At 43.5% G+C, this 17,555-nt stretch overlaps 1 protein-coding gene across 2 annotated transcripts in view; it reads right to left on the bottom strand.

Annotated features, from left to right (window-relative positions):
* Positions 1 to 5,682: 5,682 nt before the first annotated feature.
* The window catches only part of TBX15 (T-box transcription factor 15), a 90,633-nt gene continuing 78,760 nt past the window's right edge, over positions 5,683 to 17,555 (bottom strand). For both annotated transcript variants that reach the window (XM_066175523.1, XM_066175524.1), the window contains exon 8: positions 5,683 to 7,982. In XM_066175523.1, coding sequence (XP_066031620.1) covers positions 7,198 to 7,982 — 785 coding nt within the window. In that variant the 3' untranslated portion in view covers positions 5,683 to 7,197. The remainder of the gene's footprint in view (positions 7,983 to 17,555) is intronic.

The raw sequence follows: 17,555 nt of genomic DNA, 5'->3' as shown, positions 1-17,555 counted from the left end.
GGTGAAAGTAACACCTTCCTCAGAGCTTACCAGTTTCGCTGCCATTGATCATGTCCCTGGCTATCCCTGGCTGTCCTTGTCAGCACAGGCCATTCTTTGCACCCTTGTTTTCTTGTTCCTCTAGCACTTTTGCACACCCCTCTGCATTCATACATCTTTTTAACTAATCTTCATATTTCTGTGTACAGATTTTTGTGTGGCAATGTAATATAAACTTCAGAATACAGTGCTGGCCCTGGCTTGGACGGCTGGCAGTATAAATCCATTTTGTGCAGGGTTAATTGTACTGCAACTTGTTCCAGCTTTACTGAGAGAGACAGATGCAGGTGATTACATCATGTCTCCAATCACTAAACCACATCACCTACTTAATATAGCTCAGCAACTGCAGTGTTCCTTTGTGCTTGTTCCTGGGTTGGTTACACCAACTTAATGCAACTATATTCACATGCAATTACCTGACTGCACATTAAAGGAAATGTTGTAAACCAGCTCAGGTAGGAAAAGAACCCAAGGATATGTCAACCTCCCTGCAAGTTACTGGGAGCCCCTAATTCTTACAAAAGAAACACTGGGAAGACTGTGGGTGCTACAGAACATCTCCAGGGCTGCCATCAGTGTAGTCTGGAGAGAAAAGTCCCAGCCACAGGCCCCTCCACTGAGAATAACTACGTGAGTAAAACTCTAAGTTTATTAACAGCTAATCAGCTTCTTGGCTGAAGCAGCACCACCCTCTCCATCATCCTAAGAAGGGCAATGGTCCCTGCTGGCACTTGGGCCAGCTCTGTTTTTCTGCTCCCACTTGGGCCAGCTCTGTGTCTCTGCAGTGCAGCTGCACCCAGCCAGCTGGAAAACAGTGCCCTGAGCTCTGCACAGTGCTGGATGCTCAAGGGCAGACCCAGCTAAACAGAGTCTAGGACTGGGCCTGGAAGAGTCTCAGGTTAGCCCACAGAAGTCACTCTATCTCAGCAGAGAAGGGCATTATCCAGCTCAGTGTTAGAGCTTCCAAAATGCTCAACAAATTCAGAACATTACTGGAATAAGAACAGCATCTGTAGGAACTTCAACCAGTGTAAAATTACATGCTCCTAATCCTTTTCCTCCATAGCACGCAATGAGTTCCACATTGACTCAGAAAAGAAACAAGCTCAGTGCTCCAGAGATGTGTTATTGCACAACTATCCCCACTGGGGAGGTTTATCTCTCCTCCCAAAATCAGCTGGTGCTGACCACTATCCAGCACAGAAGCCATACTCACCAATGTGCTGTCAGAAGATAACAGTGTACACCCATGGGAACTGCTCTTTTCCAGCCTCATCCTCTATTCAGACAGGCTAGAATTGCTGGAGGTTTTTAGAGCAGAAAGGAGCTGACATTTGAAGAGTCGTACACATGTGCTCCTGTAATTTGTGGCCGTGTTACACCTCTGGGGTGATAAGCAACAGTGGGTGATGTAGCAAGTAACCCTTGAAAGGAGTTACATGGACTTTAGTTATATTCTTGATAGCAATTTTCCTTCAAAGTTTCCTTGGTAGCAATTACACACAAACTGTAAGAAGCAGTCAGAAAACTGAGTGAGCCACTTTTCCAGAAGTTTTGTGGGTCAGCATCAGGCAACAGAAGCCCCTCCCAGCTGCCCCACAGAGAAGCTCTCAGAAATGATCCCATCTGTGGATTCAAAATGCCGGGCTATAGACTTGGCCAAAAAGTCTGCCCCTGCAATCTGCCTCTCTATAGAAGAAAAAGTGCTGAAGAAATCAGATGTTCCCTGGACAGGCTTATTTATAGTAAACTATCCCTTGGCCACACCACCACCCTCCTCAAGAAGTCCTGACATTGCTTTTATAGATGTATTTCTACTACATCTTTAGATGGGCATGCTCAGGCATTCCTCTGCCCAGTCCTTGGCTGCATTTTCATGTTGTTGCTTCATTTAGAATGTTGCCCAACAAGCAACATCCAGCAAAACCAAACTGCTAGTGCTGATCTCACATGAGATGTGTGCTCTAGATCAGTGCACCTATTTGAGTTGGGAAAAAATAATCTGAAGACTTTTTAATTTTTTTAATGGCAGATGCCATCTGTCAGCCCTCACTCACCTCAGTAAAGCTTCACCCAGCATGCAATAAATGAGGCACTCTAGCAGATCATCTTCTGCAATTTTTGCTGTATTGTAGGGCCCCCAAAATATAAAACACTTCCCAAAGCATTAACTTGGCCCATTCAACTCAGCAAAGTCTAAGCCCATTTGATTGTAAATTACTCAAAATTACCAGAAGAGGCAATTAGAAGAAGAAAGAGAGAAAGACAGAAAAGACACAGAAAAGGACAAATATAGCCACCACTCCTGGTTCCTGCAGTGTTCAGCTGATAGAAATTACAAGAGGAAGTAGGGTCAAGACATGTCCTTGCTGCATGTCCTTAGTTAAACACCCTTTGGCTTTCCTTGGCCCTTCCCCCTTGTGGGACTTCTGGTTATTTTAGGAGCTGGATTAAGGGTTCCAGAGATGAATGCATTGCCTCTGGTGTGCCAGGGATTGGCAGCCACTGCCAGGCTGGGATACAGCCTCTAAGAATAGGGTGTGCAGGGCAGGGCATCCCCTTGCCAGGGCAAGGCCCAACCTGCCCTTACCCTCACACATGCACACAAGATGTTTCAAACCAGCAATGTTTCCAGCCTCTCACGTACTTCAGAGAATGTCACAGCCTGTGCAACTTAATTTGTATTCATGTTTGTGCCCTGAATATTTTGCTTTTGCACATAGTGCTTACATTACCTCTGGGAACACTATGTTGCATTGGTTTGTGGTGTCCTGGTACTGCTGAGCTGCACTGGCTGTGGTAATATTTATGTCCTGTGCCTGTCAGTGTGCTAAGGAATGAAGCTAAATAAATTCTGTAGAGCTTGCAAACCTACCCTGATTATTTTTGTGCCATTCTTTTTATTTCTGTAACAAGTTGTCAGGTTTGCACTTGGAACAGCCTGTACTGTAAGATGAGGGATATCCTATCATTGAGATTTCAACTACTCTTTCTATGATTTGGATTAGGCTTTTAAAAAGATACACTTCTTCAAAGAGATACGTGATATTTGACCTTTTAAATTTGCAGCATCGAACTGGGAGATGCTTCCCTTCTTCTATCCTGGAACAGAAACCAGAAGACTGCATGGGCTAAGGCCAAATGGGCTAGCCCAGGAAAGGTGGAGTTGAGACTCCCTGGCTTCTGCAGCTCTGGGTAGATCCTCTGGTGTTTAATAACATCCATATGCCAGATGAAACTTGTGGCTGGGGGCTTGCATACAGGACACCTCTTCCTTGTGTGGCTTCTTTGAATGAGATTTTACACTGTGCCCTTCCCTGCACTGGGAAAATTAATAAGGTCCCTGCCCTCCTCCACTGTCTCTTCTAAAGAAATATGTGAGAACTTCCATCCCAAAGCTGCTTAAAGCTGGCCAAAGCATTCAAATATTCATGGTAAAGTAGGGAAGGAAGGAAGGGGACAGGAACCACAGCTCTGCTGCCTCTGCCACCCACACACACATGCTCTGCAAATGAGCAATGAGCAATCAAAGGGCTCCTGGATCAGAGCAGGGCTGTGCCAGGAGGGTTCTGAAGCCCTGTGGTTAGGGCAGTCACCCAAGGAAAGGGAGCCTGCTGGGGGCAGTTCCTGTGTGCTCTGCAGCCCAGGCTGCCCACCAGGCCAGCAGAACCCTGGTTGCTCTCCTGCTGATCCCAGTGCATCTTTCCCATTGTCCTTTGCTATCACCTCTCCCTGGGAAGCCCCAGTAAAAAGTGACAAATGGCCCAGGGACTTGTATCCGTCTGTGGGTGGCAGGGGGAGAAGAGCCACTGCTGTACAGGAGATTCCTGTCCCACCTAGGTCCACTTTAAATACAGTGCTCACCTCATCTTTCTGGGGTGGGGTCAAGGCCTTAAGCAGGTTTTCTGCTCAGGGAAGTGTTACCCTTGTACAAATAAACGAGCACTAAATAAATAATTTTAACAAGTTTGTCCTGTTGTTTCTGATACTGCCCTCCAAACACTGCTCTGCTTTCGCTTTGCACAGTGACTGCCAAGGAAAAAGTGTAATATTTTTTACCCATTTCAGTATTGGCTTGTTTTTAGTCCTCATGAGCTGTCAGTGTAAATTTCACACCAAATACAATCTGTGTATTTACAACTTTACGTCTTGGAACAGAGAAGTCACTCTCAGATTTTTTTCCTACTTTTTTCAGTTTTTACGCTAACTATTCTGACCCTGCAGCAACAAAACACTAAGAAATAACTACTATCTAGCTAACTAAGCTCTCTCATTCTATAGAGGTGCCCCATAAGATTTAAATAAATATGTCTTTAATATGGTCCATGAATGCTCACCCTGGGGCCAATATGCTTCATACCAAAAGCAACTTCAATTCATACTGATGCAGTAAGATTTTTTTGAAGAGTATGGTTGGTTCAGGGGAAAAGTACTCGATAACATGAAGGATCACACTGCTGAAGAGTCTGGGGACCATTCCAAAGCTCTTATCCAAGGATTCCTACTAAAATGCATGGAAACCTAGATACCAGTTCTTCACACCAATATTGAAGTTGTGACCTGCATACGTGTTTTGCTTTTTTGACCTTTTGTTTCCAGTGATAATATTTTATTCTTTGTTGTTGTTGTTGTTGTTGTTGTTGTTGTTGTTGTTGTTGTTTAATCCAGATTAGACACATGTATCTTGATGTAGACAATGATTTTGATTTTGTTGAGTCTCTTCTTCTGGCTGAAATACAGACCAACTCACAAAGAATTAAATTGGTTAAATAAGAAAGAGCAATCTAATACAAAGAACCAGCAGAAGGAAATACTGGTTCACACAACACACTACTAACCTGTAGAAACTCTTGCCATAAAATGGAATTAAACCCAAAAGCAAACATCAAAACACAGGTTGAAGGGCATTTCTGAAAGACTCTGAAAGGATTTTAGAAAGGCTCTAAAACTTCCTGGTCAGGATTAAACCAATAATTCCTTATTAAGGGTAAACAAAAGACAACAAGGTGAAGGACAGATTGTCCCCATCCATAATCCCCCCTACCCTTTTCAGCAGCATCCAAGGCTAGACACAGTAAAAGCCAGAATACACCCAGAGAGACTAGGCACAGAACTGGGAATGGCATTGTTATATTTATCTTCCCCTGTAAAAACAAAAATTAAAAAATGCCTCCAGAATTGATCTTTAAAGGTCTTTCTACCTTTCTGGTGCTTTTTCAATTCAAGGGAAAAAAAGTTTATTGACACAAGGAAAGCTGTAAACTCTATAGCCATAATTTACAGCCAGGTTTGAGGGGGCTTCAGCTTCCCCACAGCTTTCAGTGTTAATGTCTCAATCTCACATTAGAAATACAGTGCAAATAAAAACGTGGCACATAGCCCCAAATTATATTTTTAAATGATTTTTCAATAATAAATAAATTATATTGCTATTTTAAAGTACCATTGACTGTACTGACTGTGAAAAATTGTTCTGAAGAGCTTCTTCAATAATCAAAATAACAGCTCTAGCTGTCTTTAAAATACACTTCCTGTGAAGAAGGCAAGTTAGAAATTCCAAGGACTCAATTTTTAAAATTTCTTGAGAAGACAGAATTTTTTATTTTTATTGCAATATTGCCTGAACTTCACAATCTAGCACCGTATCTTCACGCCCTCTGTTGTGCAAACACATAAGACAGTATTTTAAAAATGTCTGTCTCTAGAAAACCACTGAGGAAGCCTCACAGACAGAGAAGAACACAGAGGGAACAATTGCAAAGATTTATTTAGCGCTTTCTGTGCTTGGCACTTAGAAACAGAGTTCCGTGCATAGGGCAAATCTTTATACAGCTTTTTCTTCATACATATTTTACATACTATTTTTATTGCCCTCTTTTATATTCATAATATTGAATACCCCACTAGGCATATAAATACATTTATCTACAACACCTCACAACAACTCTCAATAATATCTGTATTCTGTTACTTGGTATTTGCATTTTCACACAACTTAAATGCATAGCCTGCACCAAGCTACAATTGTTTTCTTATTTTTTAAGGATTTGAAGAGAGAAAAGGGGAAAAAAAAAGGAACAAGAAAAAAAAAAAAACAGAAAAAAAAGATTTTAAAAGGCAATGATCTATTTGGTTAAACAGAGACCATGTGGCAGGTGGAAGGTTGGCAAATACTCAACCTCACTGTTTCTGAAATGCTAATGGTTTTCTACAGCAACTCTAGCATGCAAGGTCAGCTGCACTCCTGTAGAGCTCTCTTTTCTCATCTCTCTTCCCCATGAGCTCAGTCTGGACAGTTTCTTCCCACTGGGATGAGTGCTGTAGGAGGAACACATTCCCCACAAAGGCTGTTATCCATTCGGTTTCACTGCATTACTTCCAGTCAAGTCAACAGGAGCTGAACCCCCTCCCCCCATTCACCTTTCCGAAGTTCCATCCCAAGTTCTCTCTGAGGCTCATTTGTGAGCTAAGACTTTTCTCTCTCCTCTCTCTCCCATCTCCATCTGCAGGTTGGGTGCTGGTGAGCTCGACTTTCATAAAGAGCAAGCCATTGGGCAGAGCCATGGTGAAAATGAGAAACCTCTTCAGAAGAAGCTCCAGCCCAGCAGCGCCATTCCTGTGCTACAGCGGAAGAAGGACCCACAGGCCTTGCTGGTTTCAGAAATGGGCTGAGCCACTCTACTCTGGCTGTGAGGAACTGTCTGGGAAGGGGGAGGTCTTTAGAGCCATAGGCAGTGCAGCTTCAGAGGATGAAGCCCTGGGAGACTGCCCTTCTTCAACACTGGGAGGAGACAGCACAGGGAATGGGTCCCTCCACGCTGAAAGCTCACACTGCTTAAAGCTAATGCATAAACAGTAAATTCAGCTGCTTCTCTCCAGCTTCTCGCTAAAGTCATGCCCTCTTCTCTGCAATGTCCAGAAAAAGCAGATGATCCGTGCCAATCTGGAGGCTCTGGGCTACAACAAGCTGTGATGGCTGTCAGTCAAGGCTCTCCAGAAGATTCTGGGGCACACACCTAGATGGCTTATGTTCTTGTTTATCATTACAATACTAGTTCCACTATAAGTTTGAAGGCAAAGGAGTACTGGGATGGGTTCACCCCTGGGAAGGATGAAGGTCCGGCTGCCTTCGATGCCGAGGAGAGGCGTGGCTTGTTAGACCATGTGCACGGACATCTGTGAGGAGGAGCCCTGCACCGCCCCGTACTGCCTATTGTCACAGGCTGCGGCCGTCTGCTGGTTGCTGGAGGGAGGGCTGATCATGTGCATCCCGTGATCCATCCCCGTGGACAGGTATTGCCTCTCTCCAAAGGCCCCACTGGACGGGGAAGAGCAGAGTAAAGTGCTTTGGGAGGTGGTGAGTTTCTCTGGGCTCGCTGCCAGCCTGGGGGAAGCAGGGAAATTGTATCCATAGAGATTGTAGGGATTGTGCAGGGAGAAGGCATTGTAGGAGCTCTGCTGCATGTGGCCACCACCGAACATGTGTGAAGAGGAGGAGGTGGAGGCAGGGTTGCCTGCTTGCATGACATACTGAAACTGGGAGCTGGGGAAAGATCCCAGCTGGCCACTGTATGCCTCCATCTTGCTGTTGCTGGGCAGGGAGGAAGGAGCCGGCATTCCTGAGATCAAGGAGGGAGTCCTCTGAGGCATGAAGGTTTCAGAGGGCTGTGAGGCAGAAGCAGTGCTGCTCTGCAGCCGGTTGTAGCCCCCGTCGCTCAGCCCTGGGTAGCTCTGCAGCGCTGCCATGTTGCTTCTGGCACACGGAGGGTAATCAGACAGGTTGAGGTTGCAAAGCTGACTCTCCCGGCAGCCAACATTGAAAGTGTTGGGCGCCAGATGGAAGGCTGGAGGAGAGCAGGATGGAGACAGAAGGTGAGAAGAAGCGGATGGTGATGGGGTCCCCGTGCTGGAGGTGGTCGGGGATGTTCCTGTGCTGCCTCCTGCAAAACAAAACACATGGGAGGATGTTCAGCACCCAGAACCACATCTGCAAAGTGAGACGGCCTCATTGAAAAACAGCTTACTTCAATAAAGAAGCAAGGGTAGCAAAATGGCCACTGGAAAACTCAGCCTTTTTTGCAAGGGCCCTCACTTTATTAATGGCATCCCTTGATCTTTCCTTCTGCTTTTTTGTTACGACTTTGTTTTTCAACAAATGTTTTATTCCCTTTTAAAATCGAAGAGGGAAGTAAGCCTGCCACAGAGTAAACCAAGGCATTGGGAAAAGCTGCAAGGAAAAACAACTCCATCAGTCAAGAGATCTACCATTTCCAGGCGTGTTTATCCAGTTCTTTCTAGGGGAACAAAAAAAAAAGAAAAAGAAAAAAAAAGTTAATTTCTCCTCTCTCCTGGTCTGCAGGAAGACCACCACTCAGTGAACTGTATGGTCCCACTGCAAACACCCTTTATCATCTGCTCAGGGGCTTGCGGTGGGAAGTGGTTGAAAGTATGTTGGACTTCTACACCATTCAGCACTTTTGTCAGCTGGCTCACAGTGCAGCAGCACTGATTCAAGCCAGAAGTAACACTAAAATGAAGGGACACAGTTTCAAGCTATATCCTGCTCCACAGAGCACAGAAAGGGGATGTGTCAGGATTTTCAATCATATGCTTAAAATTTAAAAGGGATTCCATATGTTGTACCACTGATGTTAACCAAATATTGATATATATGCATGTCAGTAGTATCAGCGCATTATACAACACTTATGCTGGGAATGATGGAATTGACCGCTCTGCACAGCAGGGATGCTCACATGTTCTGACCTAGGAAAATAATACTGTGTAATACTACCAAGAATGGTAGCAAACTGAAAGTAAGTGTTATGAAAAAGATGATGGCACAATTTTGAGCTTAACAAGAGATTATTTATAGGCAACATTCTGAATTGGAGGAAGTTTCCTTGAACAACCAGGAAAATCTGTGCCTAAAAAAGTTCAGTTTTCCGATGAGAAACCTTTTATTTTCATTTGATTATTATCTTTGTACAAGATTCCCTTTCTGCACTAGGGCAACCAACACTGGAGACTCTTGTAAATCACCAAAGAAGTGCTGGGGAAAAAATTTGACCAGGGAATAAACAGACCCAGAGGACTGGGAGGCAGCATTCCAACAAGGCAGAAGATTACAGTTGAGAGGCAAAGGGACTTGGAAAGGTGGTGTTTGAATGGGCAGATGAAATTTCAGCAAGGCAGAGATTGCACACTGAGGATCAAAAATAAGGGACAACTTTTTCTTGTATCATCTTATGGAAAAAAATCCAGCAGGGTTTTGAGATCAGTCTATGTTTGCTGGGGAAAAAAAAAAAAGAAAAGAAAAGAAAAAAAAAAAAAAAAAAAAAAAAAAAAGGAAATAATTAATGCAGTGTTGCTTGATGAAAGGAGAATAGCTGATGCTAGTGGTTAAGAGATGCACTAGAAAGACGTGTTCTGTGTCAGTATATGATGGTGAGAATGAAAGTGAGATTATATCTCTTTCTGACACATCTAGGGTGAAACAGAATGGGGAGTGACAATGTAGCCTTGGGACATGAATAATATTTGTGATTTTTTAATTTAAATTTTTTTGAACCCATATTCAGAAAAAAAAAGAAAAACAATACTAGGTAAGCAGAGTCTGGAGTGATTGTGTGGCTGTTGACCCAGACAACATTAACAAAAGGCAAATTTCTGTGTTGCTAAGCCAAAGCAGTCATTCCCATTACCAGCCATGGGGAGGAATGCTTATCAGTTATTGCTGAGCCACTGACTGTTTTTGTCATTCATTCAGAAGCATAAAAGAGAAGCATTGCATCAAATCTCCATTAAAGTAAATGAGAGAAATTGAATTTTCAAATGCCACATTGGACTCTGCATTCACTTCTTGACAATACTGAAACTTGCTCTCGTATTTTAGCTCCAGAGTTCAAAGGCTTGTTGTGTAAGTTTCTAATTTAGCTTTTATTTTAAAGGCTACACTTCCCTGGTTCATTTAATGTCTCTGTCAGACAACCTCGGGCTATTTTGGCTGTGGTAAGTAAAGATGGTACCTCCTCCAGCCTTTCTCCCTGTCTCTCTGTTACAGGTTATCAATACTGCAGTAGAATCAGCAGAAGGGAAGGTTGCCCTCTACACAAGTAGTTCCATCGCAGCCTGTTTTAGTTGCAATTGCTGATAAAGGTGAAATTGAACACAACTACAAACATCATTGTTTTGTTAGCCCTGCTGTAAAGAGCACAACCTTTAACAGAGATAACAGGCAGGCAGATGAATTAATGTATCATCATCTAGTTATCCAAGCCCAAAATACAGAGATCAAATAATCATAAAACAGATACAGCACAAAGTGAGATGTATTTAACCCACAGCAATCCTGCTTTTGACTCTTTACACCATTTATTCCATGAGCAAACTGCAGAAAGTGACTCCCTTGCTGACAGTGTCTGGAGAATAAGTAAAAATGCATAAGTATGAGTATTTAATGATCTGCTTGAAATAAAACATATAGAATAAATTATTAAATACAATGTCTTAATTTCAGTCTTCCTTTGTCCCAGAGCTAAACTTTATCAGTTCAGTAGGAGAAAAGTGCACACACCAGTTACCTCAAGCATTAGACTTGATTCATCTGCTGAGAAACTACAATCCAGTCGTACCCAAAACTGAGGCTTTGGCTACACAGGGTAAGAGTAAGTTTTGATTGTTAGCAGTTTCAAGGATTGCTTAATGGTTCCAAAAGTGAGAATTGCACATTTCAGGTCACCTCCAAAGAGGGACTGAGTGATTGTGATTTGAATAATCCCTATTTGCAGGCCAACAGGAAAACCCTGAAGTGACAACACAACAGTTAGGAAATAGAGTAAAAAAGATTTTTCTTTTTCTCTGTAACTTCAAAATGATGAGGAGGCAAGACATCCATCAACGCGAGCAAATACCAAACCTCACAACTCTCTTTCAGGAGTGCTTTGCTACCAATGCCAACCACAAGCAAGGACACACCAGACTTCTGCTGCAACAGAGCATAATGCAGAAGCAGGAAGTTCCTGATCATGTGTAGGGTACTCTTCACACCTTTAAGTGGAACAGGAAATAATACAAAGCAAGGCCCGTCTCAGCTCATTCTCTTTGGACCAGCTCCGCTCTGCTCTGAAGGACATTTCTTAGCCATCTTTGCTGGCAGCCCTTAGTATGGGCCATACACAACCTGGACTTTTGTGAAGTTATAACTTGGTCTGTAGTTGTTACAAAGTCAGCCAAATCCCCTTAGAGATGGCAGCAAGCCCAGCAAATATATCCACACCATACCACAGTCTTGGATACGCAGATGTGTGTGTCATTTTAATGGAAGGCATGGATACAAACCAATCCAGTTAAACTGACACGCAGTACTATGTTAGGTCTGGCTTAAGTCAACTGAAACCACATTTAAGCAAGAATAAAATGAATCCCTCCATAATTGTCCTCTGTTCCTCTTCTCTACCCACCATTTCCCCTGGAAATAGTTGCCAACACCACACTCATTTACCAGCAATGTCACAGTATCTCGCACCTCCATACTTACCATGATTCCAGAGCGATTAATTACTATTTTGAGCAGCCCCCAGAAGATAATTTTTTGGCTCTGCAGACACTGGTCCCACATATGTGCTGTTATTGAGTCACATTTGTATAAAACAAAAGGTTCCAATTTTTCAAAGGTCCCTTCTTTGTATCTGAACCCTGCCCCACATGCCAGGTGAAAGTGTCTGTCCTCACAGTGTCCTGCTATTCTTTCCAGGGCTTAGCCAAGCAGTGCTGTCATCCTGAAAGGAGCTTGCTGTCTGGTCATACAAGTGATAACCAAGCTGACCTTATCAACAGGACAGAAGCATTTTCAATGAGGGGAACTGGAGAACGATTAAGTGCAAGAGAAGCTAAAATCTGCCAATTGGGACCGAGAAGTAGGGAAAAAGAATAATGAAATCATGGTGGAAGACAGGGAGACCACGTGGAAAGGATGGCATGTAAAGGCAAACCTTCCTCTTCTTGTCAGCATTTCCTCTTGTGGCACCAAATAGAAATGCTGTCTGTTTACCAGTGTCAGATTCATGCTCACAAGGCATAGGGAAGAAATTACAGCTTTTCCTCTGGGTATCAACAAGAAGCCTTATTAAATTATCATCTCAAGTAGCTTATGACCGGTATGCATCTAAGCCTCAGTAACGGTGCTGTCTTCCTGTGTGTTCCCAATAATCCCTTGCTTTCGCTTTTACCTTGACTGAGCTTGTGTTAAGGACAATTTCAGGGTAAACTGCGGCCCAAACATACATAGTCCACAGGTATGATGTGCCTTAAAATGAGGGCTTGGAGTATTCTGGAAACATTCAGTGTGCCAGGGCATCTGAAATGCTACAGGGACCTCTTCCACAGAAGGCAGGTCACATAGTAAACTTCTAACACTGCAGTGTAGATGGAAAATGTGTCTGCCAGCAGCCAGCATTAGCCAAAGGAGCTTTCTGGCAACAGCAAGACAGTGGGGAGAGCATCAGTGCCAAGGGAGTCTGAAGCAATTGTGCATGGAAAATTTTCTGGGATCTCTCTTACAAATGACACAATACTATTCACTTGACCGACAACTTATCCCAATCTCCTTTACCTGAAAAGTGCACATAAATCAAACTTTGTACTCTACTGCAGCATATTTTCCTTGCTAAAGTTTCCAGGCATTGGATGCTACCATCACCTGCAGTGCCTCCATACAGACCTCTTGGTCCTTAAAGTCCTTGCTCAGATCAGAGTTGCCATCTGCACAGCATACCCGAACATGAACGCCATACCCTGGGCAAAGGCAGAGTCTCACCAGACAGGCAAGAGCTTTAGAGAAGTTTGGACAACTTGGCCACAGCCTGTAGCTCTCAGCGTGGCTGGTCTCACACTGGTATGCACTGTCACATTGCAAACAGATGTGTCCTCAGAGTTTGTGCCTCACTTTCTAACAAGGATGGGAACAACAAGGTGGTTTGTCTTAAGATTTTATGTTTTGATGGGTCAGGCAGCGCAAAGTTTTTCTTTGAGAGCAAGTGCTTCTCAGAGAGCTTAGCCCACTCCCATCTACATGCTAGCTTAGCTGGTGGCCAGACACGAACTGCAGGGTCAGCATGGTCAGTCCACGGCCTGCAGGCTGTGCAGAGCCCCTGGGACAGTGTGCAGCCCACAGCCTCAGTCAGGCCATCTCCTTCTGCCTCCATATGTGAACAGGCTCTCATGCTTGGATTGGTAGGTGCACAACCTCACCTATCCATCTCCTGGAGGACCCACAGCCCCTCTGCTGACACCTCCCCAAGATGTTGGCATCTTCTTCATGTGATAGGCATGTGTCCAAGCACCTGGAGGTGCAGGAAAAAGGGACTCTGGCCACTAGTCATTCACTTGGCTTACAACTCTCCTCCTGGCACTTAACTTGAGTAAATAAGCCCTCCAGAGAGGTAGTTTATATTCACTTGGGCACAGAGCCATGATAATGGAACTCTCCAGCTTTCCAAATGGAGCTGGCCAGGAGCTGGCATGTGTCTGGCCAGCAAGGAGCACAGAGGAGCCTGTCCATGCGAATGTACTCCAAATCATTTCTGAAAGGTCTGGTTTTAGTGAAGACTCTACAGTCTTGGACATATAGGTACAGGGACTTTCTAAAGCACAGGAAAGAGCAGCTCTTACCAGTGTTTCACAGTGTTCTATCTTCAGACACAACAGTAAATAAATGTAATAGCATGCATGCAGGCAAACAAATTTGAACAAAAAGATAAATCTTACTCCCATTCTGTGCACTTGGACACAGGTGCACACTAAGTATGGCATATGAAATTTACTCTCTGCCTTCCAAGTTAATTCACCTTGGGCACAGAACAAAAATTAAATTTGTTAATTGCCCAAGGATGGGAATCTGAGGGAGTAATGAGGTCAGGAGGGAGGGTTTGTGCAGATTGCCAGGTGCTCTGACTGACAGATTATGAGGCCAGAGTGTGCCACTGTAACTATCTGATCTCATGTCCTTTTGGAGCCAGGCACAGCACAAACCTGGATCCATTTCTGCTTCAAGCAGCACATGCCTCAGTCCTGCTTGATGTCTCCAGATATCTAAATGCCACAATATCAGCTGTCACTCCTGCTCTCACCTATTATGGCAACTTTTTCCTTGCAAATATAAGTGGCAGACCAAGGTCTCTGCTACCATTCCTAGCTTTCACCAAAATTCAAACCTAAAACATTCAGAAGGACTGAAAGATTCTTCATCACCATTACTACCCCTCTGAGTTCCCTCTTCACTGCCTTGGAAAACTAAATGGCTTTGACGCTTGTTCTTTGTCTTCTCACTAAGAAGGGGCAGGGTCACCTGGTCAGTGACATGCTGGACACTCTCTCAACTCCTTCCCTATTTTTAGGAATGAGAACTACCCACTTTCATGGGAATGAGAGCCATTTCTCTCTTCACAGAGTGTAGCTGCCTTTTTTCTCTCTGGAGCCTTTGGCCAATTATCAAATTATGAATCCACTGGTAAAATCTTTAAAAGGCCCAAATGAGACTCAAAACCTATTGCGTGCCAAGTTGCTGGGTTGTAGAGGAAACATAAAGAGTGCTTTGTAGTTCTTTCGGATACAGCTCACAGAGCACATAAAAAAAAAAAAAAAGGTAATTACAGCAATAGATTTTAGAGGGAAAGTATGTACTGTATGGCACAAAAGTGAGGAATGAAAGGAAATTTTGGTTAAGGTTAGAAAATTATAGAGAAGGACTTTTTTAATAAGTTTACCTCAAATTACAAGAATCATTGGAAATAATGGTAGATCTAGAACAACTCAGAATAATACTTTACTTCCCTTTACATCTTACAGATTTCTGCAAGGCAAACTGAGCAGTCAGCAAGTTAGAGATAAAACTTGTCTCAGTCATCCTTCAAGATAAAATATTGTCAAGATCTAATGGTAAAAACCAACTTTTTTTCTAATGTGGACAAAAAGTATGATTCAGGACATGCGATTTCACTTCCCATCCAAACCCAGAGCACCAAGACAGCTGAGGAAAAACATTGAAGTACTGTGGCAAGTTCAAGGAACATGTAATTTTCTATTCATAAGAAAATTAGGTGCTACTCTTAGGAAACTGTGTGCATTTTCAAAGTATCATTGCTCACCTCTAGTCATTCATATGAAATCTGATCACCACTCATGAGATAACAGAGACTTAGGCTTCAGTCACTGGAACGCAGGGTAAACACCTCTCTGGAGTAACAGAGCACTGCAGACTCCTTTTAGGACATCAGGAAGTGGCACAGACCTTGACTTCCAGCTTCTTGTGTCATATATGGGAGTGTATTTTAATTTTCCTGTGAAGCACCAAAAAGTCCCTTCTCTAAAGGAAAACTGTCTGCAGCTCAGCCTAGAAGAAGCTGGAACAGTTTGTTCCCTGGTGCTTTGTTTAAATGAAGCAATCTACGAGCCATTTGAAGTATGTAGAAGCCAGCACTTGAGCCCAATAACTCTGGCAACAATCTCTCTGTTTCCAATCTCCTCTTCAAGGTCAAAAGAATCAAGCAGATAATTGAGTCCACACCCAGCTATCTGACCTCTGCCAATAGCCTAGACTGTTTACAATTGATTTCCAAAGGGAAGCAGCATCCAGATTATCCCGGTGGCATTGCTGACAGAACTGATGGCTGCCTTTGGAAGGCAAGGGGCCAATCAGATGAATTTGTAGGTGGTTCAATCTTCCTTGGCATGAGCAGCTCCACTCTTTTGGGAGACACTATTTTTGGGATCTAGGATCTCAGATAAAGCCGAAAGGATCTTAAGAATTATTTACTTCTTTCTGCCTCCAGACGCCCTGTGATGCCTTCCGATGAAGTTCTGGAGGGCTCAGTCTTTCTTCCACTTGACACCACCAGGATTTTGTTTTCATATGGGTGCAATCAGGGTGGCTCTCTGAGAACCACCCCCATGGGGGAAGAGTATTATACTGAAAAAGTCGCAGGCTGTACAGACAAACTTTGGCAAGACAGAGGTGGTGCCTGCCCAGAAAGGGTAATGTTTACAGACAGAGAAGCTGGAAAAGCAGCAACACCTCAGCTCCCGGTATCTGTCTCGTTTCTGCTGATAGCTGGTGCAGACTTAGGGTCTGTCTGGAATCATCATTACTGCAAGAAAACATTGTTCCTTTCCAGCTGTAAATGAGACCTGTGAATCTCTTCCACATCGAGGAGAGGGAGCCTTTTGTGCTTATCCTTGTTGACACAAGACTGCAGGTATTTCCCTCTCCGAAGCAGACTGTGGGACCTGTACTCAGTCAGTTCGTACATGCATGCTGCTCTAGAGATAGCACCAGCTGTCTTACTAGCAAGAAACACACCCCTCTTTCCCTCCAGTACCCTTGTAGACAATTTTCGATGCTAATCTCAAGAACCATTAATGCCAATTTTGCAGACCCTCTAAGAGCAGGACTCTCTACTCTCTACCTGCAGTCCAAGATCAACGCAAATGCTCAAGCTGATGGAGAAGGGGTTGAATCTATGGTGTCTACCCTTTGGTGGAGTTCGTGGCAAAAGCACTAATTCAAGAAAAGAGCCCATTTGAAAGGAAAGCTGCCTTGAGAGCTGACCAGTCAAGTTTAAGATATTTGACTCCTGTGGATTTGGTGTGCATGTGTCAGGACAGCAATTCAATGACAAAGTGAATTTTTATGTGCTGCAAGGCTAGTGATAGATCATATCATGTGACTCTCCTATTGGTCCTGAAATTCTGCTTAGGAGGTACTTCTTCCTACGAGCTTCCAGGGTACCTTTGATTTCATTTCTTGATAAGTCATCAGCTTTTGTAGGAAGGATTAGATACTGATCATTCTTCTTATATTGCCCCAGTGCCTTTTTAGTCTCAATGTCCTCACAAAACGTACAGTCACTGATAGTATTCTGCTCATCACAATGTCCTGTGGGAAACTGGATATCACAAATGAGCCAGCAATAGCTCTTTTTACTCTTGGTGACATAATGCAGAGTTACTGGAAATCTGATTTTCTTTTTCCCTCTCCCTCTTTTTTTTATGTTCCCTTTTAAAATCAAGAAACTGAGCCACAAATTTTTAATAATGAGAATCTGGATGAGGTTCAATCTAAATTTTGAAAATATATTCCAGTTAAAGACTTTAATAGATTCTTGGCTTTCCATGCGTCTCACTGCCATATGCATTCAATAACCCCAAGCCTCTTTTCTCCCTAGCAGTAAGTAAACTGCAGTGTGGGTGATACCATTCCCCAGAAGGTCAGCTGCTGCTGGACTGCCATTTTTGGAGTATTTCGTGCAAGGTTTTTCTCAAGGGGAAAAGGGGAAGGAACTGGCTGCAGACCTGCTGTGATTGCCTCCAACGTGGTGCTCACTCTTGCAAAGCTGAGGATACTTTTGGATTGTGAACTCCAAAAGAGAGGTTTAGTTCTCAAGCCAGGGGATTTCACTAATAGAAGAATTATGTTCTTTCACTTGGTAGGACAACATGGTGACCATTCAGGTCAC

The sequence above is a fragment of the Chamaea fasciata genome, unplaced genomic scaffold (assembly GCF_029207755.1).
Source record: "Chamaea fasciata isolate MVZ Bird 193981 ecotype frontalis unplaced genomic scaffold, bChaFas1.0.hap1 SCAF_2, whole genome shotgun sequence".
Lineage (NCBI taxonomy): Eukaryota > Metazoa > Chordata > Aves > Passeriformes > Sylviidae > Chamaea > Chamaea fasciata.
This window is presented reverse-complemented; position numbering and strand designations above follow the sequence as displayed.